Source organism: Poecilia reticulata, linkage group LG20, assembly GCF_000633615.1.
Source record: "Poecilia reticulata strain Guanapo linkage group LG20, Guppy_female_1.0+MT, whole genome shotgun sequence".
NCBI lineage: Eukaryota > Metazoa > Chordata > Actinopteri > Cyprinodontiformes > Poeciliidae > Poecilia > Poecilia reticulata.
In genome coordinates this window covers 6529326-6555081 of record NC_024350.1, presented here as the reverse complement: position 1 = coordinate 6555081, position 25756 = coordinate 6529326, and the positions used below count along the sequence as shown (strand labels likewise).

At 39.4% G+C, this 25756-nt stretch overlaps 1 protein-coding gene across 2 annotated transcripts in view; it reads left to right on the top strand.

Moving 5' to 3' along the window:
• kcnh2b (potassium voltage-gated channel, subfamily H (eag-related), member 2b) overlaps positions 1–25756 on the top strand; it is a 221619-nt gene that overhangs the window by 84239 nt on the left and 111624 nt on the right. For both annotated transcript variants that reach the window (XM_017301923.1, XM_008438461.2), the window contains 4 exons: positions 20035–20190; positions 21517–21727; positions 21841–22172; positions 22845–23056. In XM_017301923.1, the coding sequence (XP_017157412.1) occupies positions 20035–20190; positions 21517–21727; positions 21841–22172; positions 22845–23056 (911 nt within the window). The remainder of the gene's footprint in view (positions 1–20034; positions 20191–21516; positions 21728–21840; positions 22173–22844; positions 23057–25756) is intronic.

Below are 25756 nucleotides of genomic sequence, written 5' to 3'. Positions count from 1 at the left end.
CACACACACACACACACACACACACACACACACACACACACACACACACACACACACACACACAGATGACCAGAGTGGAAGCGTAAAGTCCTGCTAAATAATTCAGCTTCTATTACCCGTATTAGATTGCTGTGGTATTTGAGTATTGAGACTGGAGTATAGTGATGTCTGTCTAGCATGTTGTGATGAAACTGAGACCCCTCCCAGCAGACTTCCTCTCTCTCTCTGCTCCTCTACCCCAGTTTCTCCCTCACTGAACGCAGCGTTAAGCCTCCTGCCTGCCACTCTGCAGCCGGCACTCCTTTCATCTCACCCCAACACACACATTGTCATTCAGAAGCTAATTCACCTCCGCTCCCATTCACGCTCTCTCTCTCTCTCTCACCCCTCACTGAACGCAGCGTTAAGCCTCCTGCCTGCCACTCTGCAGCCGGCACTCCTTTCATCTCACCCCAACACACACATTGTCATTCAGAAGCTAATTCACCTCCGCTCCCATTCACGCTCTCTCTCTCTCTCTCACACTTATTAACACACACAGTCACTCCCCTGCTGACTCCCAAAATGCACAAGCTCTGTAGTTCTGGATCTCTCTTATGATCATCACTAGATCTCTAAGCTACACACATGAAATCACACATGCATGTGTTGTTTAGAAGCTCTGAGAACAGAAAGGTGACGTGAACCACAACATGAGCACAGATGCAGCGGGAGAAGCTCAGGAGGAAGGAGAGACCTAATGTAAAGCATTAAGTAGCTTTGCATCAGTTATTTCCCATAATGCAAAGCTGTTTCTAAGGGTAAGTCTTGCACCTTGAACCAGAAAAAATAAATAAATAAAATAAAAAAAAATAAAAACTTTCATGCTAGATATCAGTTTCCAGTTTGGATCTTTTTTTTCAAACTTTAGTATAACTAATGTCAGTAAATGCATTTCACAATTTAATGGCTCAAACATTAACAATAAATGTAAACAGGATGCAGTACTTTAAAAGAAGGGATAGTTTTTTTTCTTAGAAAATAAATGGATTATATTATTTTCTCATTTCTCCATGCCCACAACCTTCAACTTTTAATAAACTCCAACAAAACAACCTGCTGTATGCTAATTCTCTTAAAGACCATAAAAGTGAGAGTTTTCAGATTTGATGCATTTAATGGACTGAAATAAAAAATGTTTTGTTTTGTTTTAGTTTGGGGGATTTTTTAAAATACTATTTTATTTCTGTTTTTAGGAAAACTGACTAATAGAAACTGGCAGTAGATGTTTACTTTCAGTCCAGAAATCCTCACATATAGTTTGCCTGAATCAAATTTCTTTCATTTTTAGTTCTGAAAATCAGCTAAGAGAGTTTCTTGACAGTTTTTGAGAACTATTGACTTTTGTGAATTTCCAGGTCTGGATAAGTGTGGGGAAAATAGCTGATTTTTCCAAACTTTTCCCTTTTTCTATTTCCTAAAGGATAAAACTCTAATTCTCTGTAAATGTTGTGGCTTGCATATTAATTTTAAATTGGCTTATTTTATCTTTAAATTGCCAACTCACACTTTGACTTTAACATTTTTTTGTAGAATTTGACTCGATGGATGTTGATTAATAAAAAAAAAAACTTGAAATGAATAAAATTCAGTTTGGTCCCTACTTAACTTTAAACACTAATGGAATAATAGCATCAAAATTTAAAACTATTTTAAATTAAATTATTATTTTTTTAATTTTTTTATTTAATATAAAACCTGCCTTGATGGTGCTTGCTACTCATTTTGAGTGGTAAAAATGTTACATTTTGAGACAAAGCTGTTCCTAGTTAATCCAGATGCCACAAAAGCAGTGAAGTGGTTCTAAAACACGCTCCTGAAACTGGAAGCTAATCCTATTGAACTTTGAGAAAATTAGACCTGATTCCATTAAGCCTATTGAAGGTTAATATTTTGTATTCAAATTTCTAGAAGGAAACTTAAGTTTTTAAATTTTGTAACCAAAATTGTATTGAAACCATGAAAATTGACACGTAACATTGTTCCTACTCAATGGAAAAAAATTCATTGATTAATAATAAATTGTGTTTAAACACTACGATCAACTTAGAGTAAAATATTAATGAGAAGAGTGCTTCAGTTCCATTTCCTATAAGGAATACCTGTGTCACTGCTGATTTGGACCGAAATGTTGACAAGAAAAACAATAATAAACCAATTTTTATTTATTTATTTATTTTTTGTATTATTATTATTTTCTAAGCCGTCTTGTGACACATAACATGTACTAAAATTATTATTATTATTATTATTATTATTATTATTATTATTATTATTATTATATATTTTTGTACAACATAATAAGCCTTCTGGTCACCTTGTTACCTTTGACCTTTTGCCCGTGMCGCATGACGCAGTTGCCTCTCGCGCAGTGAGATGAGGCGGCTAACTGGAGCTCAACGTAGCGAACGTTCCAGATTACAGAACAGTTTTTGGTGAATTAAAAATAAAAATGTTTTTGGTGAATAAAGTGGAGTAGACTTGCTGCTTGTCAGATGACGGAAAACGTTAAAGTATCGTTTCTGCTTCAGCTGGGAGTTGCGGTTGTTCTTATCTGTTCTTATCTATCGCTCCAGTATTTTTATCATACAGACATTAGGTTGTTGTTGTTGTGCTATAAACTAGCTGCTAGCTAACGATTTTGCTAGCAAAGCAAGATAACTAAAAGCTTCTTCCCTGTCCCGTTAATGATAGCGGTCATTCTTTAGTACTTATTATGAAATAAGGGCACATCGCCCGTCCAAAACCGATCATCTCCATAATGGATATATGTCCGATCTTTTAATTTCCTTTGCTACATAACGTACATTTCATTTATTCTGGCGTTAGGTAAATGTATACTGAAGGAGAATAACACTTAAATAAAAGTCCAACAAGGATATTCATTTAGAATTAAAAATAACTCACCCTGAATGTAATAAAAGTGACATTAATGAAGGGGAAAAAACTCAACCCAGACTTTAAGTAAGTTTAGGGTCTGGTTCGCAGAGTATGAAGTTCATTTTTTTCCCAATTATTCAATGGGGGGAAAAAAAAACTAACCTCAGTTAAGTAAAATAAAATTGTAATCAAAACTTTTGCAATTGTAATGATTTCTTTTTTTAAAAAACAAATCGTTTTGTTTAAAAAACTTTTTAATTAAATAACAAATTTTTGTCTTGTGAACATAAAAAGTTATTTGCCAAACATAAACTTTTATTTGCACACATCAGAAATCTTTTATTGTGATTTTAGGCCCTGCCCACGACTCATGTGAGAATCACACGCAAAACTTTGAGTCACAAACAAAACCTTAGAATATTAAGAAAAGATTTCTGACATCCACAAATAAGTTTGTTTTGAAAAAAAAAATTCACTCCATGAGACGAATGTGATTTAAATGTTTAAAAAAGTTTTTTAAGCAAAACTCAGTAGGCTCTTCTCATGGTGACATACATTAACAATTAAATATTTGCTTTTGTTTTTTTCTGCAGTTCCACGTTAAAGTTTGATGCAGCTCTGCTTTCCTGAATGGACCACCATCATCTCCACTGCAGCAAACAGGCAGCTCTTTTATAGATTACAGTCCACTAAAAGGTTGCATTGTGCCCTTGTTTATATTTTTAATAGTGTAATTATGTAAAGACAAAATATGTCTGGTGGTCCAGCTCTGATTTACATATCTTGCTAAATTGCAGGTTTGAATATTGTAATACGTTCCTATAACAAAATAGACCTGCAGAAAGAAATTACTAATAAAATATCTTACATATGCATAACTATGCATATGTAAGATATTTTATTAGTAATTGATTTCTACAAAGCATGCTCTTTGTAGATATTCTCCTTAGTTTTGATTGTATATCTCACAATTTTGTAATTTATCATTGTTTATTAAACTTTGAAAGCTGAGAGGCTTTGTTAATATTCTGTCCTAAAATACGGTTAGATGTGCCCTTTTTTTTTGAGCACCTGCCCCTTTAGTGGTCTCTGCACGGCCCTGCCCAATAGTTTTGGATAGAAAAAAACAGTTTGAGTTTTTTCAGTTTCTTTCCACCCTACCATTAATTCCTACCTGAGTATCCAATAGCTTTGTGCTATCCAAATTCTCTTTCTCTGCAAACTCCCTTTTGTGAAACCACTCTGTCATTTGCAGGTAAAATATTGACTACTACTAACTGCTCCACAGAATCCCTCTTCAACAAATATTTAATTTCCCTTAGAATATTTTTTTTACTGAATTTGAATGAACTATCCCTTTTAATTACAGCATATGATGCAACATGTTCATAATTCCATGTGTGATGAATTTTCTTACTGGTTATTGATACAGACATAACATAGTACTGGAATATATATGAGAATGTAAGAATATGTTCCATTTAACCATCTAATTTTCTATATTTTTAGATGAGACAATTATTCTATACAACACAATGTGTGTGTGTGTGTGCGTGTGTGTTGATGTGTGCCAAACACACACACAGTCAGTGTGTTTGTCTGCAGAAGGTAACAGCTGCAACAGACGATCCTCCAGCTCTGTTTTACACTCTGGTTTCTCTCACAGAGCTTATAAACTGACGACTGGTGACTGTGAGCGATGAAGTGTCTCACACGGCGCTGAACGCTCCACTTGTAGCTCCCCGACCACGAGCTCCACTGAGCTGTTACTGTAAAAAAAACACGTCTTTGTTTCCTGTTTTTTGCTTCACTGTCCCAGTTGACATATTTTCAAACTGGATTAACGAGTTCAAACAGGTTCAATTAATATATGTGATAAGTGGAGGGCAGGAGGACTTCTTTAAACTTTAATCATTTCGAAATCATACAATGTGACTTGGGTTTTATTATTTGTTTATAGATTCTGTAACACAGTTGCAGTGTAGCTTTGATGAAAATCACAGACCTCTTCATTCTTTGCAAGTGTGAGAACCTGAATAATTGCCTGCATCAAATACTTATTTTTCCCACTGTATTAGCCAAGTTGCTCCTTTTTTCATCCCAGTTTTCATTTGTCATGAAACATGGTTAGAAATATTGACATATTTTGCAGATGTCAGTGATAAAGTAGGCCATTATGTTTTCTCAGTTTTATTTAACCAGGAAAAGCTTCTTCAGATTCAGGAGTGCCATGGACACAAGAGACAGCGTAAGTATAAGTATATAAATCCTTATAATTAATACCAACATGTTTTAGCTTCAAAGTAAAGAATGTTGTATAGAATACACACACATGGCTGTTTACATTTGGCCATTTGTGTGCTTCTAGCTAACGGCTAACATCAGAAGCTGGTTGCCTTCACATGCCAAAAGTTGTAAAATAACACAAAATGTTTAGACTTTGTACTGATAAAACAATTATGAATTATTTTGAAGGAGAGAGAAATAGTTTATAACGCCCAGTGGTGGGTACACTTCGGCTAACCTGCTATCACGCTAGCAGGTTAGCCAGGTTTCACCCTTAGCAGGTCAGTTTACTTTGAAAATGTTTAGCTTACCCGAAATTGATTTTTCCAGATAAATTCTACAGCATTAATTTACTTGGCTTGCAAACGTTAAGTAAATAAATTTCAACATCTGTGTTGGCTGTTAAGAATTCTTCAAGTAGCTGAATGTTTACATTGAGCGTCTCATTTTGTAGCGGGTGAAGACTGCAGTTTCCTCTCCTCATGTTCGTTCTGTCTTTCCCCCCCAATATCTTTATTTCATACACAAAACATACATGAATAAAATAAAATACGGACAGTAGAGAAAAAGATATAAACATAAATACAATTATTACTTTAAAATTAAATTGCTTGTTTAAGGTAGTCTTTCAAGGGCAGATATAATTGAAATTGAAGTTAGAGCTTTAGCATTAGCTTTTGCTAAATACCATGTTGGTGTAGCACTTTAGCATTAGCGGAACTAATGTTTGTGAGTATTGTTTGAGGGTTAGCGCAGCTATCTTTGTGGTTAGCAGTGCCCACCGCTTCATCTGAGTATATCGGGGCAGCAGAAGCAATATTCCACAGTCACATCAATCATTGTATAGCACTGCTAATTCACCCTATCTGCTTTTGCCGCTCCTCTTTAAATCTCTGTAATGGTTAGAAAGCAGAGATTTTCGGGATATGATCCTTGCCCGTCATGATCGATGGAAGAGATGGCATCAGCTGCTGCCAGGTGGAAAAACAATACCTTGTCACCACGGTTACTCATCATAACAACTGTACAAACGTAAAAAACGAAGAGCAAACATACGTCCAGCCACACAGCATCCAAAAACAACAAAGAAAATAGAATGAAAACTCTGCAAAAAGAATAAATAAAAGCTAAAGGAACAAAGCTACTCCAGTACCCTGTTCTAGAAATGATGCAGCACTTGGTGTTTATCAGTTTGTGGCTGTGGCATGATAAAATTAGTTTTAGAAAATACTTTAGCAAAGGCAGTGTATCACCTATTCTTCCGAGCAGACAGAGACTTCCTCTCTTGCAGCTTTCTGAGTAGAGACCCAGAGAGAGAGTGTTCAGCTCTTACATAAACACATTTGGAGACGGAGAGCAGCGGGAGAGATGGAGAGAGCAATACAGCAGCGGAGAAGTGCACACCAAGGAATAACAACAAAGAAAATTGAGACATACATCTCCAGATGAAAAGGGCTGTTTACACAGATCCTGTATATGAGTCGGTTTGAAATATCCCCCTTTCGCTGTGCGTATTTAACCAGACAAGCACGACTGTAAAGTCGCCGCGTTTCTTGGATCGCACACAAATAACCCAGGTCACGTTTTCCAGCTGCTTAGTCGGAGCTCTGATCTTGATCTAGAAGCAGGAAAGGCATGAAGATCCACATAATTTCCCTTTCAAATGTGCTCCACTCATCTATGCAAAGCATTTGAAGTGACCTCCAAGTGCCCTGTTTCCACCACCTGTGTCCCACTGGTGTTCTGTCTCTGATGCACACTTCAGCACAGCTCCTCGCTTAATTATCAGTGGTTCTGGAGATGAGGGTCAAAATAGGTTCAAATTTCCCCTCAAAAAAAAAATACTGTAATTATTTCTAAAATGTACATATACAAATATGACAAATCATGTTTTGGAAATGTGAACATGTTAAGGTGCAGGCTCTCAGTTATTTATTTTTTGTTGAAATTATAATTTTTACTGGACCTGAAATAGAATTTTGTCAATGCAATCAGGGTATACAATTTTTTTTTTTTTTTAAATAATCTGTTAACAGTATTTTTACTTAGCACAGGGAGTCATACTTTTAATCCCTGTGGTTTCTTAGGTCTTTTAATTAAGTACAATTAAGTACATGTTTTAATTTAATCCTACCACCTTTTAAAAGTGTATTTGTCTGTAATTAGTAACTCCTGTTCAGTTAATACAAAATAACCAATATTGCATTTAATCGTCACACTAAACAGTGACAGTTAGAGCTTCACAGAAACATTTTTACAAAGCAAAAAATTATTTAAAACAAAAAACAACACAAAGTCAAAGTCTCTCTGTAAATACAGAGTGGTTTAATCATAGGTTATCCATCTGAAAATTTTGCATCTGATGCTTAAACTACCTCAGCTCAATTTGTGAGAGATTGTTGCGACATTCAGAGATCCCTGCTGGGGTTAATCCTCAGAGATACTTGATCTACATTCCTGTCCCAGTAACTTGTATATTCCTATCCGTCTGTCTGAATGGCGGGAGCAGGAATTTCCGACGGACCGGGAGAAGAGAGAATGGGAATCATCATTGTGTTGAATAAGTGCAGTCTTGGACAGGAAATGAGACTTTAGTCTATATCTCTCTTGTTCATTCTTCCTACATCTCTCTCACCTGTCGGTGTGATTAAGATCCTATATAGAAGGTTAAAGTCTTTATTGAACTTTGATATGGAGGACAGAAACTGACAATAGTTGTGGAACGGCACAAATGTCTACTCTTAAAGAGTGTAACTCTGGAAGCAGAGCACGGGGTCAAGAGTTCAACGGGGTTGAATCGCACCATGTTTCAAGTCGAGCTGGTTTCCTGTTGCTGTATAGAATCAACTCTCAGCAGTATCTACCTTTACAGATTCTTAAATGATATGCTAGGTTTATGGGAAATACTTCTTTGGCACTTCCTTTTATTCTTTACCACGATTGGTCAGACATGATCTCTGCGAACGATCCTCAAATGTACAAATGTATGACATTTGTATTAAAACTGTAAACAGTATTTCAAAAATCAAAATCAAGGAGAGTTGTAGCCTGTAACATTTTTTGCATGTTCTTTTTAAAACTGACATGTTACCATTTGCTAAAACAAAAACATAAAGACAACCTGCATTTGGCACAGCTAGCTAAAAATTGAATGTGCTAACACTAAAGCACGAATCATAAACATTAGTTCCACTAGCGCTAAGGCACTAATCATAAATATAGCACATAGCACACATGAATTTTCACTGTAATTATGTTGTTAATACCCAGAGAGACCAGGGTAAAAAGACAGAAGGTACTCTACCTGTTTCCAGCTCAACACTGTGGAGGTGAATATGTAAAGAAACATCACCAGTATAAAGAAAATAAACTGGAAAAACTAGAAAAGGACAAACAACTAGCATGTGATGGGCATGCATAGTGGACAAGGTGGGTAAGTAACTGAGGAAAAATTATTATTATTTTTTTCGAAGTGACAGGGATTTATTTTCAACAAAGAACATTCTTACATTCACACCAACAAGCAGTGACTTTACATATTGGACCTTCATTAGCAGTCTGAATGCAGACAGGAATACTGCAGTGATTATGTCTCCTGGATGAACAGCCCAGGCCTGTCCATTGGGTGGGGTATATTAACAAAAAGAAAAAGTTGCAAGATTAGTTGCTTGCAGCTGTAAAAAAAATTGGTCATTAGAGTGGTCTCTAATGAGCATTACATATACATATATATTTCAACTTTATAAACCCCAGAGCACACAATGGATCTTCACAGTAGAAACATGTGAAGATGTTTCACATGTTCTACTGTGCAATGGTGGTGCAGGGTGCAATAGTGGTGCTTGCCACCATTGCATGGTGGGCACTGCTTGCTAAAAGTTAGCTGCACTAAAACATTGGTTGGTTAAGCTAATGTGCTTAACCAACATGGTATTTAAGAAAAGCTAATGCTAATGTTCTAAAACACTAAATTCAACCATGTTGATACACCTACAACATGTTACAGCATAGTACATCGCTCTCAACAGGGTCACATTTATTGCAAACCTACATTTATGGTTGCTCTTCTGGAAATGTCACTTTGTTGTTTTATAGTTTTATAGTTGATGAATATTCCTAGCTTTGTTGCTAATTTTACCTAATTGACCGCGATAGGGTTTTGGTCTGAAAGCATTCAGAACATGAGGAGATTTAAAACTGCAGATTTTTTTAAAACTGTTATTCCTTGTGGAAAACGTGAAGAGAGGAAACTGAAATACTACGGAAACAGTCTTCAACCTCTTCAAAGTAACAGCATGAATATAAATGGCTACTTGAAGAATTTTTAAAAGTCCATAATCAAAACTTGAACACGTTTTGATGTGTTCAAAATGTGTTCACATCAGTTATTGATGAATAACCATGTTTCATCAATAACCGTGTTTCATCAGATATTGATGAAAGCTCACCAATAACTTATGAACTGAAAGTTTGAAAAACAGCCAAGCAAATTAGCACTAGAATTTATCCAAAAAATAAATTTAGGCTATATATTACTAAATGTTTTCAAAGTTAGCGATGAAACACCTAAATAAAAGATTCACTCTGCTATAGCTGAAGTTTGGCCACAACTGCTTACATGAGTGTTTGTCCTTCATCCTCGTCTCTGATGTGTTCATTGGGCTTCAGTGTCAACAGGTGAATCTGGGAGCAGGCATCAAATATGTCCAATATCTCATATACTCTAGCTTCATCAGCTGACAAGGATGGATAGAGGGAGAATTAATGAAATGTGTATTACATGGTGGTCCTAAATGGAAGAACGCTTCTCTTCCTTTTTTTTCTACTCATATGGAGCTGAAAACCGGATCCCTGACAGACCAAAGCGATCTTTTTTCATTAATGTGCCAGTTTTTATTGATGTCTTCATAAAGTGAATATTAAAGAACATGAGTTTGGATATAGTGTGCCTTGCCTAGAGAACCAATACTGGTTGGGTGAGAAAGTCAGTTATTGCTTTTATCTTCTTTTCGGTTTATCAGATTGCAGTTGAAATATTTAAAACCCGTCACACATCTGTGCTTAGTCATTCATTTCCAGCCATCACCAGAAGGTAGATGGATTGAAGAAAAATGTAGGAGGCTTTTCAGCAGTAGGTAATATCCTCACCTCCCTCAAGTGCAGAACCCTCAGTCTGGGCTCTTCATTTTTTAATAGCACTATCATTTATGTAGTAGAGTGCCTTGCAAAGAAGACTTGTTACAGCTACAGCTGTAACATATTTTTGTAATTATTTTACAAATAAGAATCTGAAGAATGTGGGATGAATGAATACATCCTTCTAAGTCAATACTTTTGTGCAGCCACCCTTTGCTAAAAGTAAAGTGGTCATTCTTTGGGCCCTTTTTCGTATCTCCAGTGCACATTTAGGGATTGCTTTACAGTTGTTTGGTGTGAACATAGCACTCATATAGTTGAAGCAATTCACAAAAATCAAGGATTCAGTAGTTCAGTGACTAGTACTGAGATGTATTTAATTTTTGTTAGCCAAAACTGAAACAAGCCAAACTTGCTTTAGTTGCAAGCCAAATAAACTTGGGTGAATTTAGCTGAAGTATTTAAGCCAATATACAGTTTGTGAATAAAATTATCTTTAAAAAAAAATGCAGCTTGGGAAGCTAAAATACAAAGCCTCAATGCTAATTGACATTTCAAAGCAACCAATCTAGGGACACCATTAGTTTTCCTTCACCCTGATTGGCTGTGCCAAATAATCTCTGGGGGTGACGATGACGACAGTGGTAGGAGTTCATCTGGCAACTGGTCTAACCGGTTGCAGGTTGTTGTCTGTGTCAGTCATTGTGTCACTTCACATCTTGCATGCAGGTGGAGGTCAAAGGGTCTAGTGCTGTTGGTGGATGTCAGACTGACCCAGGACAGCTGTGGCTACAACGTAGCTTACGTAGCATCAATGTGTGAACGTACGCAAGAATGACGGAATTTTTCAGGTTCATTGGGGTCCTCCACATTTGAGGACCCCAATGATAAAACACTCGACAAGTACAGACCATTTACCATTTAACTCAAAGAGTGAAGATAGGGGAGATGGATGTTAGCTTCTGTGATAGTGCCAAGACAATTTTCACTCTGTGTATTGATGCATATTAAGGTACATTTAGTGTTTTAAATGATAAAATAGGCAGCTATAGTCATTCTTGTAGGGATCTCAGGAACTTGCAGATTTTAGCTGTTCACAAGTTGTTTCTTAACCCCCCGTTTCCTGCCTGGCTTTCTAACCAATAGACTATCTGTAAACAATAATCAGTGACAGTAGAGCATTGCAGCAGGTAAGAGAAGGTCTAGCGTGGAGCAGGACAGATTCCTACAGACCAGATCTATAGGGATCTGTGTCTGTAGGGACAATGGAAACACTTTAAAGATATGAATAGTTTATGGGGCACTCCAACTAAAGATGTACTCTTTTAATGTTCTTTAAGGCCTGAAAGCCAGAAGGAACGGGCCATTTCACATCTCTTCCATGTCTCTCCAGCCAGGACAGGGCCCTCTGTGAGGGACGGCTCGTTTATTGGATTCTCTAACCGTCTGCCACTTTGTCAACATGCCAGCCACCTCCATCCTTGCCCCTCAGCCACAATCAATCATGTGATCAACTATATCACCACCATTTCTCATTTCCCGCCAAAAAAGGGCAGCATTAGTCATTGTGTGTAGAATATGGGGACAGGAATACACACTTGTGACTGGAGCAGGTGTCAGGATTGTACTGTACAGCCATCTCTTTGACAGAGAGAGCTCTCCATCAGGTGATTTATCTCCGTTACAGGTGAGGCGAGGTGGGGAATCTGGTTTAGTTTACCCCCCTCCACCCTCCCTACTGCTTCACATTGTGGAACCATGGAGGAAAATGGGAAGGGGTCAACAGGAAGGCAACCGCGCATTGGTGTGTGTCGTCAGTGTTGATGGAGTGATGTTGGATCACTTATCGGTGAACAGCTGGTGGCCGAGACCGAAGAGGGAGGGAGGGGAAGGGACCGCAGCATCAAGCTGCTTGACATTAACACACACACACACACACAGGCATATCACACACCAATTTGTTTTTCCATTCTGTCATCCCGGTCGCTGCCCGGTCCTCTGAGAACGTCACACCTGTATGAGGCTCCGTACGGCGGTGTAGTGTAGCCTGATTAATTCCATGTCTACATATTTGTAAAGCTGATACAACAAGCGTGTGTTTGCGTGTGTGTGTGTTTTGCTCCTTGTGTTCACCACCACTGATGACCTCCAAAGTAGTTTTTCTCTGCCATCTAGTGGTTTGCTTTGAGCTTACCATATCCTGATGAGAATCATTAAGTGTTAATAGTATCATTAAGTGATTGCAGCATGAGTTGTCGTAAGCAATCTATTATAGAGTGATTCAAATACAATCTCTTTCGTCATCCGAATATTTAATTGATTTTTTCACAATTTCACAAGTTAGTGAGAGGAAATGGTCTTTATGCTGCTGGCATCAGTTCAGAGGATCCGATGCGATCCCTCTCCTCCTTAGCCAGTGTCTGACGCTCCACTGTGACTGAAAGCTGATGTAACATAAAGACACTTGCTCTGTTTCCCACTTTGACATCACACACCATCCCCAAACACACAGGGTTATTGCAGCTGGAAACATAATCCGTAGTTTGTGCAAGTGAAGTTTTGTGGCGTGGGGGGGTCGGGTAGTCACGGGGTATTTGTTGGTCACATGACATTGATGCAGCACAAAGTTATGAGGTGTTTAATTGAAGCACAGAAACAATGGTGTCGTTGCTTCTACATGTTAGAGAATTATAAAACGTATGTGCACTTTATCAAAAATATTGGTCGATATATTGATAATATAGTATTGGTGATATCTGGTATCGCCAGTACTGACAACTGATATCATTATTGGCTCAAATGTTTTATATCTGTGTGTGTGTCTTTTGTATTTCACACTGTATTATAACACCATGTGTGCCTATATGTCACTGTTATGTAATCCATTCGAGTCCTACTCAAATGTAGAGTAGTAATATCCCTATAATAATAATAATAATAATAATAATAATAATAATAATAATAAAGGCAAAAACACAGGCGTGGGAGGAGTTTGGAGAGGCCATGGAGAAAGACTTCCGTACGGCTTCGAGGCGATTCTGGTCCACCATCCGGCGTCTCAGGAGGGGGAAGCAGTGCAGCACCAACACTGTTTATAGTGGGGATAATGTGCTGCTGACCTCAACTCGGGACGTTGTGGGCCGGTGGGCGGAATACTTCGAAGACCTCCTCAATCCCACCAACATGCCTTCTGTTGAGGAAGCTGAGCCTGGGGACTCTGGGCTGGGCTCTCCAATCTCTGGGGACGAGGTCGCCGAGGTGGTCAAAAAGCTCCTCGGTGGCAGGGCCCCGGGGGTGGATGAGATCTACCCGGAGTTCCTTAAGGCTCTGGATGTTGTAGGGTTGTGTTGGCTCACGCGACTCTGCAATATCGCATGGACATAGGGGGCAGTTCCCCTGGATTGGCAGACTGGGGTGGTGGTCCCCCTGTTCAAAAAGGGGGACTGGAGGGTGTGCTCCAATTACAGAGGGGTCACACTCTTAAGCCTCCCTGGTAAGGTCTATTCAGGGGTCCTGGAGAGGAGGGTCCGCGGATAGTTGAACCTCGGATTCAGGAAGAACAGTGTGGTTTTCGTCCTGGTCGTGGAACTCTGGACCAGCTCTACACCCTCAGCAGGGACCTGGAGGGTGCATGGGAGTTCGCCCAACCAGTCTACATGTGTTTTGTGGACTTGGAGAAGGTGTTCGACCGTGTCCCAAGGGGGGCCTTGTGGAGAGTTCTCCGGGAGTATGGGGTACCGGGCCCTTTGATATGGGCTGTCAGGTCCCTGTATGACCGGTGTCAAAGTCTGGTCCGCATTGCCGGCAGTAAGTCGGGCTCGTTTCCAGTGAGAGTTGGACTTCGCCAAGGCTGCCCTTTGTCACCAAATAATAATTGTTTCCATATACCCCACCGTGCCAAACACTGAAGGAGATTAAGTCTCTGAAGTCTTCCTAATGATTTCTAGAGCTAAACTCAGTAGAGAGCTGACCATGACAGGTGCTCCACTTGATAGCAATACCCCACCAGGCACGCTGTTTCCCCAAAGGCATTGACACACACACACACACTGACACACACTCTGATCCCCCAGTTGGGACTCAGGCCCCCATTAACAAGCCATTTATAACCCCAGCACCTGGAGCAGGTCCGGTCTGCGTGGCCATGTTGGAGTTCTGCCCTGGAATTCACAAAAAGGAATTACCATAGATGTTTAACCTGTTACTAACTTTATTAAAGTATTAGCAGTTTATTTTGGTAAGCTGTTGTTCAAAAAGTAACAATGAATAAAAGCTTGCACGAAAACCAACAAAGTAGTTAGTTACAAGCTGTTGAAATGTTAACATCTTTTCCAAGGCAACTTCCATGTCTGAGGCCTGTTAGTGTTAAATTACCGAATGACCCAAAACAAAAGCTCCTTCTGCCTTTGTAGTAACCGAGATAACTCTTGTTTATGTCAGTCTTCATTTTACCCACTTTATTACATAATGCACTAAATCTGGTTTGGAGGGTTTTCTTCTCATTCTGAGCTGGAGAATTTTAACAATGTTGGGAAACCATTTTCTCTGAATCCAAAAGAAACATCTGCTGTCTGTGAACGAGACACAGAAACACAGAATCACACAGGAAGTTAAGCTGAAGGTTTTCCATTACATTAAAATGAAGTATCAAAATCAGCTTTATTGGCCAAGATTGCTGCGCAAACATGGAATTTGACTTTAGTTTTCAAGCAATCACAGTGTACAAACTTTAAATATAAATATAGAAACTTTAGATTTAATAAAATAAGAATAAAATGCGCACATATTTGCTATTTTTATGAAAATACATGCACATATTTTTTCTTTATCCTAATAAAAGATAATACTGAAACATTTTCAATGCCTGTTTTCTTTTGTTTATGAATATGTGAGTTTTTGACATGTATAATTATAAACAGGCAATTAAAAATAATACTTCAATACATGTTCAGGAAAATGTTCTAACAAACTGAGTACCTCCTCGTTGCACAATGTGTAGAGGCGCCGGTTGTCCACTAGATGGAGTAACTGCACGGCTTGAGAAGGAGGTGACAGAGTGGCAGAACGGGAGAAAACATCCAGTTTCCTTTAGTTATTATTTAAGTCGAGCAGAAAATAATTTTAAGCAGATAGTCAAACTCTGATCTATGAATGCATGTGTTTACAAACTGAATTTAGGAGTCCATATTTCTTTTTCAGTTCCACAAAGTTTCTCCTCCCTCAGGTTGATTTGGTTTAAAATAAACTATTTTACTGATGACCTTTCATACTTACATAAGTGTCATACAGTAAAACTCAGGAAAAACTTTGGGGAAAAAAATGACAGCCATTAACTTAACCAGAGTGGTTCAGATAAAAGCACAATCATGCCTTCTAATGGTCTAGTTAAAGTCCAGACACGAATCCCATTGAGAATTTTTGGTAAAATGTGAAAATGATAAATCCTCTTCAGCCAATCTGAGCTGAGCTCATTTGAAAAGACAAATGGGTAAAAAATATTGATCTCTAGTATGCAGACAAAATCTATCCTACAGAGACTCAATTCCTAGTTGTGACATTAATTAATGGATTCAAACGACTCAGAAATTGATTTCAGTTTTCTTAATTTTTTTTTTTTTATGAATTATTATTTGAAAAAGCCAGGCAGCTAAGCTAAACTCATTCTGCACAAACCTATATTTGTTTAAATGTAAATGCTGAAATTTGTTTTAAATAAATGTTCATTTTGTTTACACTGACTTTTCCTTTTCTCAGTAATGTAATTTAAACAGAATCTCTAAACCGTTTGAATAGAAAAATCAGTTTCTGATTTGAAAATCATTTCTGAGTCGAATCGTGGTCTTAAAAATCGGAATCGAATTGAATCTTTAGACAATGAAAGATTCACATCTCTGGTCTCTGCAGGCAGAAACCTGGTTCAAACATTTCATCAATTATTGACTCGGGGCTGAATAAAACATGCGTGCTCCATATTTTAGATTTCTATTGGTAAAAAAAAACAATAGGAAGCAATGTATCAGCTTACAGAGCTGTAAACGTTGGACATTCATTGTTACAGATGGAACAAATCCTCACCGTTCTCTCACCTTTTCCCAGATTCTGAACTTTCAGCTCCTCTATAAAAACTTCTGGGTTTATTTCTATAAAAGCATTTGTTGTTCTTGTTGTTCTGTGTGTTCTCTGCGTTTTGTGTGTGCTGCTATAATCTCCTCCAGCTTTGTAAATCGGTAACGCTGAATCAGATTATCAACTAGAACATGCAGAATTGGAATACCTCCCTGCAGGGCTTTTAAACGAAATGGCTTTCTCCTCCTCCGCCCCTCGGTGGAGCTCAGTCACTCCAGATGCACTTGGAGGAAATCTTTCACGCCGCGGAGCGCTGGCATGATGGTCAGCAACAAATAGGTCAGAAAATATGTGGGCTTAATCGCAGCTTTTCACCACTCCACAAAATCCTGGCACATGAACACGCACACACACACGCACACACACACAGCAGATAAATCTGTGTATGAGCGCATGCAATCTGTGTATGAGCGCATGCATTTATGAATGCAACTTGGCATGAATGTATTTATTTGGAGAATTACCGACACACACACACCCACGCACACACACGCCCACCCCCACATACACACACACACGCACGCACGCATACGCACACGCACATGCACGCACACAAGTAGAACATAACTGAAAGGATGCTCCATATTTAGAACTTATCCTATTCCTTCTAAATCTACTCAAATCCTTGTTTCTTGACCTTTGACCTGGCATTGTAGTGTTGCGGTGTGCACATGTTACATGTGCTTCTGTACAAACCACATCTGTTGTTCTCAAAAGTCGTCCTGCCGTCTTTGTCCAATTCAAGCGGATGTTTGTAGATCCCCGGTTTTGGTTTTGGCAGTCGGAGGACTGGTACAGCAGGTTGTGGTGTGTGGTGGGAATGCAGAGCTTGCATATTCAGAGGTGTTTACGATGCAGCAGGCAATTTGGAGTAGTTTGAATTTGTTAGAAGCAGCTATAGGTAGAAGTCCGGCTTTGCCCAGAAAAATGCTTTGCATCGCAATTTTATCATACCGCTTTAAAGTAATTCACAACTCATATTTTATGTTGACTTTAACTGTAGGCACATGGCATAGATATACACAATTAACTTTTGTGCGAGCTAGCGCTAAAAACATTAGGTGCTTGAACAGCACCTAATGCTGTTTTTTTGAAAACTTGAACAGTTTTCAAAAATGTTCAGATTTTTTCCATATTGTTTTATTGGCTCAGTTTTATTTTAATCCAGTTTATAATGTGGGAGGAATGATCAAAACTGTGTTCTGATTGTTGCAATATCGCAAAAAAAAAGAGATACAAAATCCTGAAACAATTAAACTGATATAAAGTTTGAGTGTAGGATCTTAATGTATTGTCTGTCCAATGCATTTAAGTCTTTTTATTCATTATTTATGAATCTTACAAACCTTCTCTAAGAAGTGATTTTAATTCAAATTAGTATCTAATAGTCACAAGTTCTCACCCACTTGCTTTGCCATTGGAGTCCTGTTAAAGTGAGTTTCAGTTACATCAGCTGTAGTGTAATTGGTGAGAAAATCACCAGTTATTGTTTTACTGCTGAAAATTGTGACAATGCTCCTGCAGAAGAAGAAGACATATAAGGGAGCATGAATTAGAAGTTAGTTTGTTGTAGAGTTTTATTTATTACTGAACTGCCTTTAAAGATGCATTTGTTTTACTACTCCTTTTTAGAAGTCACGTTCCTTACATTTAAACAAATCCATTCAATAAACTGAAATATCATTGACAAGCCCATTTATTTCACCAACTTTATCCCTTAATTTAACACAATAAAAATATTAATTACTCACATGTGTATGTTTCAAAGACTTTTTATGTTAATTACGATTTTCCGTGTACCGCTATTGAAAACATGACAATTAAAATTAGACTATTATATACGATCAATAAAAAATAACTAACTAAAAATAACACTTTTTTTATGAAAAGTGTGCTTAAGACCTCCTTAAATGTTTTCAAAATTAACTTTTAATCCAGAGTCATTAGTATGTATATTCTAACTTATTGGATATTACAGTAAAACAGGTCAGTGTATCTTAATCTCACACTTTCTTAGTTTTTTAAAGCGTTTCAGAGGGATGAAGGAGGAAGCAGCGTGGCTTTACTCATTTCCAGACATTTCTGCACAGTGTTGTATATCTGCCAGCTCATTGATCATATTTGTGTGTAATCAAAAATTTTGTAATCAATGATTAACAGTTACAAAGAATCATAAGAAAAATAAACAGTACACAGAAGACAGATGAAACAGAAGTCGAGTTTCAAACTTATGGGACAAAGTCAACAAGTGTGTGTTTAACTGCCACAGAGCTGGACTGCCAGATGTGCTGATGTCTTCTTATGAAGAAACAACAGCAGCCTGTGTGGATGTTCCTCAGTCAGGTGTCTGCAGCTCTCAGCCTGACTCAGCAACACATCCAGTGATTAAAACAAGTCTGCAAATGCATTTTCACAGCTGCAAAAACTGGGCATGAATGAACATGATCCAGGATGATGAATGGGCTTCAGCTTTGTCCGATGCCCAGACGTTTATTAAAGCATGGATGCATGCGGACAGACATGCACAACTGCTGCTGATGGAGGCCAGATGGTTTAATCCTCTAGTTTTCCCAGCATTTCATATTTTTCCCCCCACTGCGTTGGGATTAGAGCTCCTGTCCAATCGGATTTCGTCCCACTCTGCGGTGATGATGCGAGATGCGTGGCATGCAGGACGGCGGGCAAAGCAGGGTTGCCGTAGATGCGTTCCGTGTTGGCTGGTACGGGACTGGCTTGAAGCGTTGCCATAACTACTGTGGTGGCGTTTGTCTGTCCAGGTAAGCGGCTGGACGGGTATGGGGGGGATGGGATGTTGGGAGATAACAGAAACAAGGATGAGGATTACAGTGAGAAACAAGTTCTTTTTTTTTCTGATGGAGTTGAGTTCTTGGGCCACGTTTGACTTTGCCTGGTTGTGACTTTTTCAGTTTTATATCATCGTTTGGTCTGTTTAAGTGCATTGTGATGATTTCATGGTTTTTATCTTAAAGATAAGACAAAGACATTGTTTAACTTCCAATTAAGCTTTTTTGTGCTGTGTGTTGAGCTCAGCCACTTATTCCCACCCTCAGTTTAATTTTATGCTTACCTAGCCGCTTCAGCTCTCCCAGCAGATTGGAGGCTCTGCCTTGTCTCCTGGTGTTGTGAGTCTGAGAGGAAGAGCCACTCTTAAAGCTGCAGTATATAAATTATATACATATAAAAAAATATGTTTTTCACATATTTGTTAAAACTTTCACCAAACTGTGAGCAGTGCATTCCAGAGTGATTGACAGCACTAAGACCCACCTCCTAGCTGTGATTGGTTGATTTTTGTAAGCGCTGGCACTATGACAGATTATTTGTCATAGGGACAATTTTTTAAAAATGTGTTAAAAATATATATATATTTGTAATTGTGAGCAGAAATGTTGTCTCTCCAAGTCAAATTTGTTGGTATTTAAGATGCATGGATTACCTAAAAGTTCTATTTCTTGATAAATCAACCCCATAGTCAATTTGACCACAGGGTTGGTCAAATTGAGTTGACCAACCCCATGGGTCTGTGTGTTGGCGCTGTGTCTGCAGGCCAGTGTTTATCGTGCATGGTGGACGTGGTGCCGGTGAAGAACGAGGATGGTGTGGTGATCATGTTCATCCTGAACTTCGAGGTCATGACTGAAGACGCACTGAAGGACCACAAACGGGAGCTGAACCACCGCCTGCCCACCTGGCTTGTTACAGGTCAGCGTTCTCATGCATGTGCTCATTATGTTCTTTTAGACCAGGAACAAAAAGCAGGAACCTCAGACAGTTTCAGTCTTTTTCTATAAGGTTCCCATTCACTCGTTTCTTTTCACAATGTGCCCTTTTGCCGTTCTTATAGCTGCTGCTATAGGACGTTTTTCAGGCTTAGTGTTTTGGTCAGACAAGTTGACCCTTCACTTTCCTTACTTACACAGCCATGTTTTCCTTGGCTCTGGCAGACAACTATAAGTTTCCATATTTTCAAAGAAACAATCTCACTTCTTCAGAGATTTATGATTCACAAAATTTATAAAACTATTGGAAAATGAGATATTAACATTTGAACTGAAAGGTCGTAATATGTTACAGTTGATGTAACAATAGTTTACAGCTAATTAGCTGGTCAGATTCATCTCTATTTCCAGATGCAGCACAGGTTCTCCTCAGCTGTGCTACAAGGTGGAGCATGACCAGTAATGCAGGCTGTTTGATTGGCAGCAAACTACATTCGTTGATTGGCCCATGTATTCCTTCTCAAACAACAACATCTCAATCAATCTGTGATGAGACTGTTTTAGTGTGAGACAGCAAAGTGCAATTTAATAATTAAATGGTCAAACTCTGAGGTTCTCATGTGGCAGAAGAGCTCAGATAATGTCAACTAGACGAGGCAACCTGCAATGAACAACTATACCAAGACATTTCAGGCAAAGTGACTGATGTCACCAAACTCCAGGTGTTCCTAATAAGTAACAAGCGTTCCTGGCCATGTACACAACCAGACCTTAACCACCGAGAGTGAGACTTGACAATGGAGAAGAGGCTTTTCATAGCCCATAATGAAGTCCTTCAAAACCAAATACCTTCAATTTTGTGAATTTAATCTCAATATGTCACACGAGACTTATCAGGTGTATAATCACCTGATAATCAGCGAACACTGAATATGTTCGCATTGGTGCGGGATCACTTCAACCAAGGCTTGATTTTAACATTCAGTAGGTTAGAGTCTTATGATCTTCATCATCTCTGCTCATGTTCATGCACAATTTATGAACATGAAGCAGACATTAGATTTAGACTTGTATTCTTCTGAATTCTAAGTATTGATGTTTATTGGCTTGCAACACAGAGCTTGTATTATGAGTCCACCAAATAATCTTTCAGATTATTTCTGACTGAAACGGCAATCCCATCAATGTCGCCGTCCCACATGTGATCCATCTCCAATCCTCCCTCTCTCCTGCATGAACTCCACCTCTGGTTTTAAATCCACTTGCCACGCAGCAGGTCGTCAGCCAGCTTTATCCTCCCTCTGCCCAGGTCGCCCACGAGGCTTCAAGCTGCGTTTCCCCCAGCTCCGCTCCCTGTCCAACAGCAAGGCATCGCTGGACGACGCGGAGGCCGGCCACATCCCCACAGCCACGCCCCTGCCGCTGCATCCGGACCACAGTCCCGAGTCTCTTGGTCTGGACGAGTTCCTACCCCTGCCTCTCTTACCCCCAGACCACCAGGAGCAGCTCAGTGGAAGCAGGTACAGTCCTCAGGATTATTGTAGAAACGCATATGTGGGGCATGAAGAAATGTTTTATGTACACTTTCTGCAAGCATAAGGTCTGATGTTTAATCTTGTTTGGTTGATTCTAGGTCGGTTCTACAGAAGTGGCCAGAGGATCACCAGGAGGACCACCGCACCCTCCTATGTTCAGAGACCCCCATCCCCCTCCCTAGGCTGCCTCCCCAAGTAGCCCACTTGATCGGGCCCCTCAACCAGTCGACTCCCTGCGTCGTGGCCCGCCACCGCCTCAGCCTTAACCCGGACGCCTCGTGCTCCAATTGCTCCCTGACGCACAGCCGCTCACGGGAAAGCTTCCACAGCATGCGGCGCGCCTCCTCCGTGGATGAGATCGAGGCCCTGAGGCCTGAGTGGGACCGGAAGAACCGGAGAGCCAGCGTCCGGCTGGCCAGCAGCAGCACTGGTGAGTACAGCGGTGGTGCGACGTTGCACTGCCCTTTCCTACTGTATGGAGTCATGAGTTTTGAGAAAGGGCTTAACCTGAAAATTTGAACAAACAGACCCTACAGGCCCCTCCCACTTGATCTCTGCTGTAGCCAATCATCCACAGCTCCTCCCCTACAGTGGAGCCTGCCAAGAACTCCACCATTAAGAACTCCAACTGTTTCTACACCATTAGCTCAGCTGCAGACAGCAGCAATGTTGAAGATGAACAACGTTACCTGCTGATTGATTGATTGATTAAGGGTGTGAGCAGCATGTACACAAGTGTGATTGACACTACTAAGATGTTCCTCCTGGCTCTGATTGATTGTATTTCTGCAAATGGCAATAGGACTACTAGGTGGAGCCAGAGGAGCTTGATATTTTTTTTCACATTTTCTGTCTCATATGAAAACCTGGAAGACTGAGACATTTGGTTTGAGACAAAAAAAAACATTTTCTTAGGCATTTCTTGAAAACGTGGATTTTTATACTTCAGTCTTCCAAAGTTAATCTAGTGATTAGTCATCATTAATCACTGCTCTAGGGAGTAATCAATCTGTTTAATTTTTTGACAGCGCTAGGAAAAAATACATTTTTATAAACGTTACCTTCTGAAGCTTTAATTCTGACCTGGTGTGCTTCTCTACAGGCGCAGTAAATAGCAAGTCTAACATACTGAACTCCACTTCGGACTCGGACCTCATGCGGTACCGAACGATATCCAAAATCCCCCAAATCACCCTCAACTTTGTGGATTTCAAACCGGACCCCCTCATCGCCCTGCCCTCTGGAGAGATGGACATCATAGCCCCCTGCAAGCTCATTGACAGGACTCACAACGTCACCGAGAAGGTCACACAGGTAGGACGTCACAACAACACACTGCTGGTTTGAATCAGGCGTTTTGATATGGACTGACCACTGCGGTGTTACCAAATAGTTTTAGAGCATTTGGATGCAAACTTCACATTCCATGTGTGGTGAAAATGTGTCTGTGTTTCCATTTTGCGCCTGTAAGTTGTATCCACTTGCTACTTGAGCAAACAGACAGAGTACACTGTTTGTTTCACCTACTGGTATAAATTACTGTGAGTGCTTGACCCTTGATGAAATAATCAAAGGCATCTCAGTAGGGCTACAGTTACTTAGACCGAGCACAGGAGGATGTATGTAAAAACCTTCATGAAACTACCAGTTGTCAACATTATGGCAACTAGATAACAATTTTCAGGGGTCACATTTTGCATGTGAGGAAAAAGTTGTAATTTGAAAAAAAAGCATGTAACAGGAAAGTAGGTCAGTTATGGTAGCTTGACTTTAACAACCTTAATATTGATGTGGTTCGGTAAAAACAAAAGAAGAACTGGTTCGCTCTGTTTCCGGAGCTGATAACGTCCAAGGAATATGTTTGATGATTTATTTCTCATTTGTCTGCAATCCATCTCTCTTACAGCCATTGTCCTGTGTGGATTTGAATCACAGAATCAGGAGTATGACATGACAAACATGATGCTTTTGTCTTGGTAGTGATAAAAACTCAAACCTGCAGCATACCTTCATGAAGGTTTTTGCATGCATATTTCAACTAACTACTCAATGTTAATATAATTGTTCTGTATTAATGTCTTAAAGTATGAAGCATTTTAATGTAGAGTTTTGAAACTGTTGATCAAAACAGTTTGAGAACTGGGGTGAAAACTGGGTTTAATGTCCTGTAACAGAGAAAGGACACTTGTATGGATGGATTATGTGGAGAAATGTGGGTTTTTTTTCCTACAGTGACTTCATCTTCCTGCTGACTGTTACTGGAAATTCTACACATGTTCAGAAAGCTTTATCCTCAATGAAACCTTCATCATGATTATGGCCTTTCCAACTTTGTCACAGCTTATTAAATCTGACACTGGGTACCTAAAAGCCTCATAAGGCCGGTTATGAGATGTGGTCAGTGTCAGACACAATAAGGAAGATGGGTTGCTTTTTAATCCAATTATTCTGCTGTTGAACATTTTATCACCCTCATGATCTCACTCATTCTATCACTTTGTCTTTGTTAAGGCATTAGAATGGAGCAGTATGTTGGGATTTCAGTTAGAGATGCACTGATGAGGGTTTTGTGACAATTTTCAGATCTCTGGTCTTTCAAAAACGTTGACCTGTCGATACTAAATTTAGCTAATTCCATTTTTTCTATAAAGTAATAAAATAAAAAAACAGCATGTCACTCTTGCCTAAACCAGTAACTTCTACAATCCTAACTTTGTGACTTGTTGATATTCTTTGAAAAGGAGACCTTAAGTGCTTTTGTCAAAGGATTTTTTAAATTAATTTTGCAGAAATTAAATCACAAAAACTGTCTCAAGTGTCTCCGTGCAGCTCTCAATGTTAGAAACATTTATCAGTAAGTCGTTGGAGCAAAGACTCCCTGTATACCTGGTATTACTGAAGGCAGACGTAAATAATCAGTTTTTCTGTCTTATCTGAGTCAGACATGGACTTTCTAGTATCTCTGGAGTTAATCGTGGATCACTGAATGCAGTCGTGCCACATAGAATGAGGTTCAGCTGGCAAGGCTAAAGCATAGCCCTCAGTGTGTGCGTGTGTGCATGCATAAATGTGCATTAACTGATGCTGTGTACTGTATTTGTTATACAGTGCAGATGGGAGGAAACAGCACCAGCTGTGACTCCAAATGGACTTCTATTTATAGCAGGCTAATAGGAAGAATGGAGGAAAACGATAAAGAAGTTGCAGATTTATATATATTTATTCAGAAGAATGTATTAGCCTGCCAAATAAATCACATGCATGTATGAATCTATAATCAAACAGAGATATTTTTGTCTCACTCGGTTTTCTGCTTGTTTTCACATTAGAGATGTACTCGTTGGTCCTGTTTAAAAAAGCTTTTTTTTTTTTTTTTTTTTAAATCAGTTCAGATATTTCAATGGAGGTTATGCTCCTGCATTACCACTTCCGCCCTGCAGAGGGCAGCACCGTCACACTGACGCCGCAGCAATCCCTCAGCAGAGCTGTGAAAATGATGTTGTGGCGCAAATAAGGTTCAATAATTTACGTGTTTTATAAACTGTTTGAGAGGGGAAACAGGAACACGTGCAGCTTTTTTCTCACTTTGGAGTGACTCCTGGCGCTGTCCCCTTTCCCCTCCTCTGAACACGGAGTTGGCTTTCCTCCTGCTGCATGTGAGGCTTCGTGACTGAGGCTGCACGCGCTCAGTCTGGCTCCAAAGTGCCGACTGACTCTCCGCTTGGAGGAAATTTCTGGAATCTGAGAGGAACAGCTGCCTTTAAATGTGATTGTTTATTCACGGAAGGCACGTGCAGCGAGAGCGACCGTTACCTTACCGAACTTTGACCGACCCAGTTCAAGCCGAAGGGGGTAGAGTACCCAAAAATTGTACTCAAGTAAGAGTAGCACTGCTTCAACATATATATATATATATATAATAAGTCTTTGAAAAGAATGGTATGCTTCTTGCATACCAAAGTAGTACTTAGTTCCAAAAAACTGCAAAGATGCTGAAACACAGAGTTTGCTTAA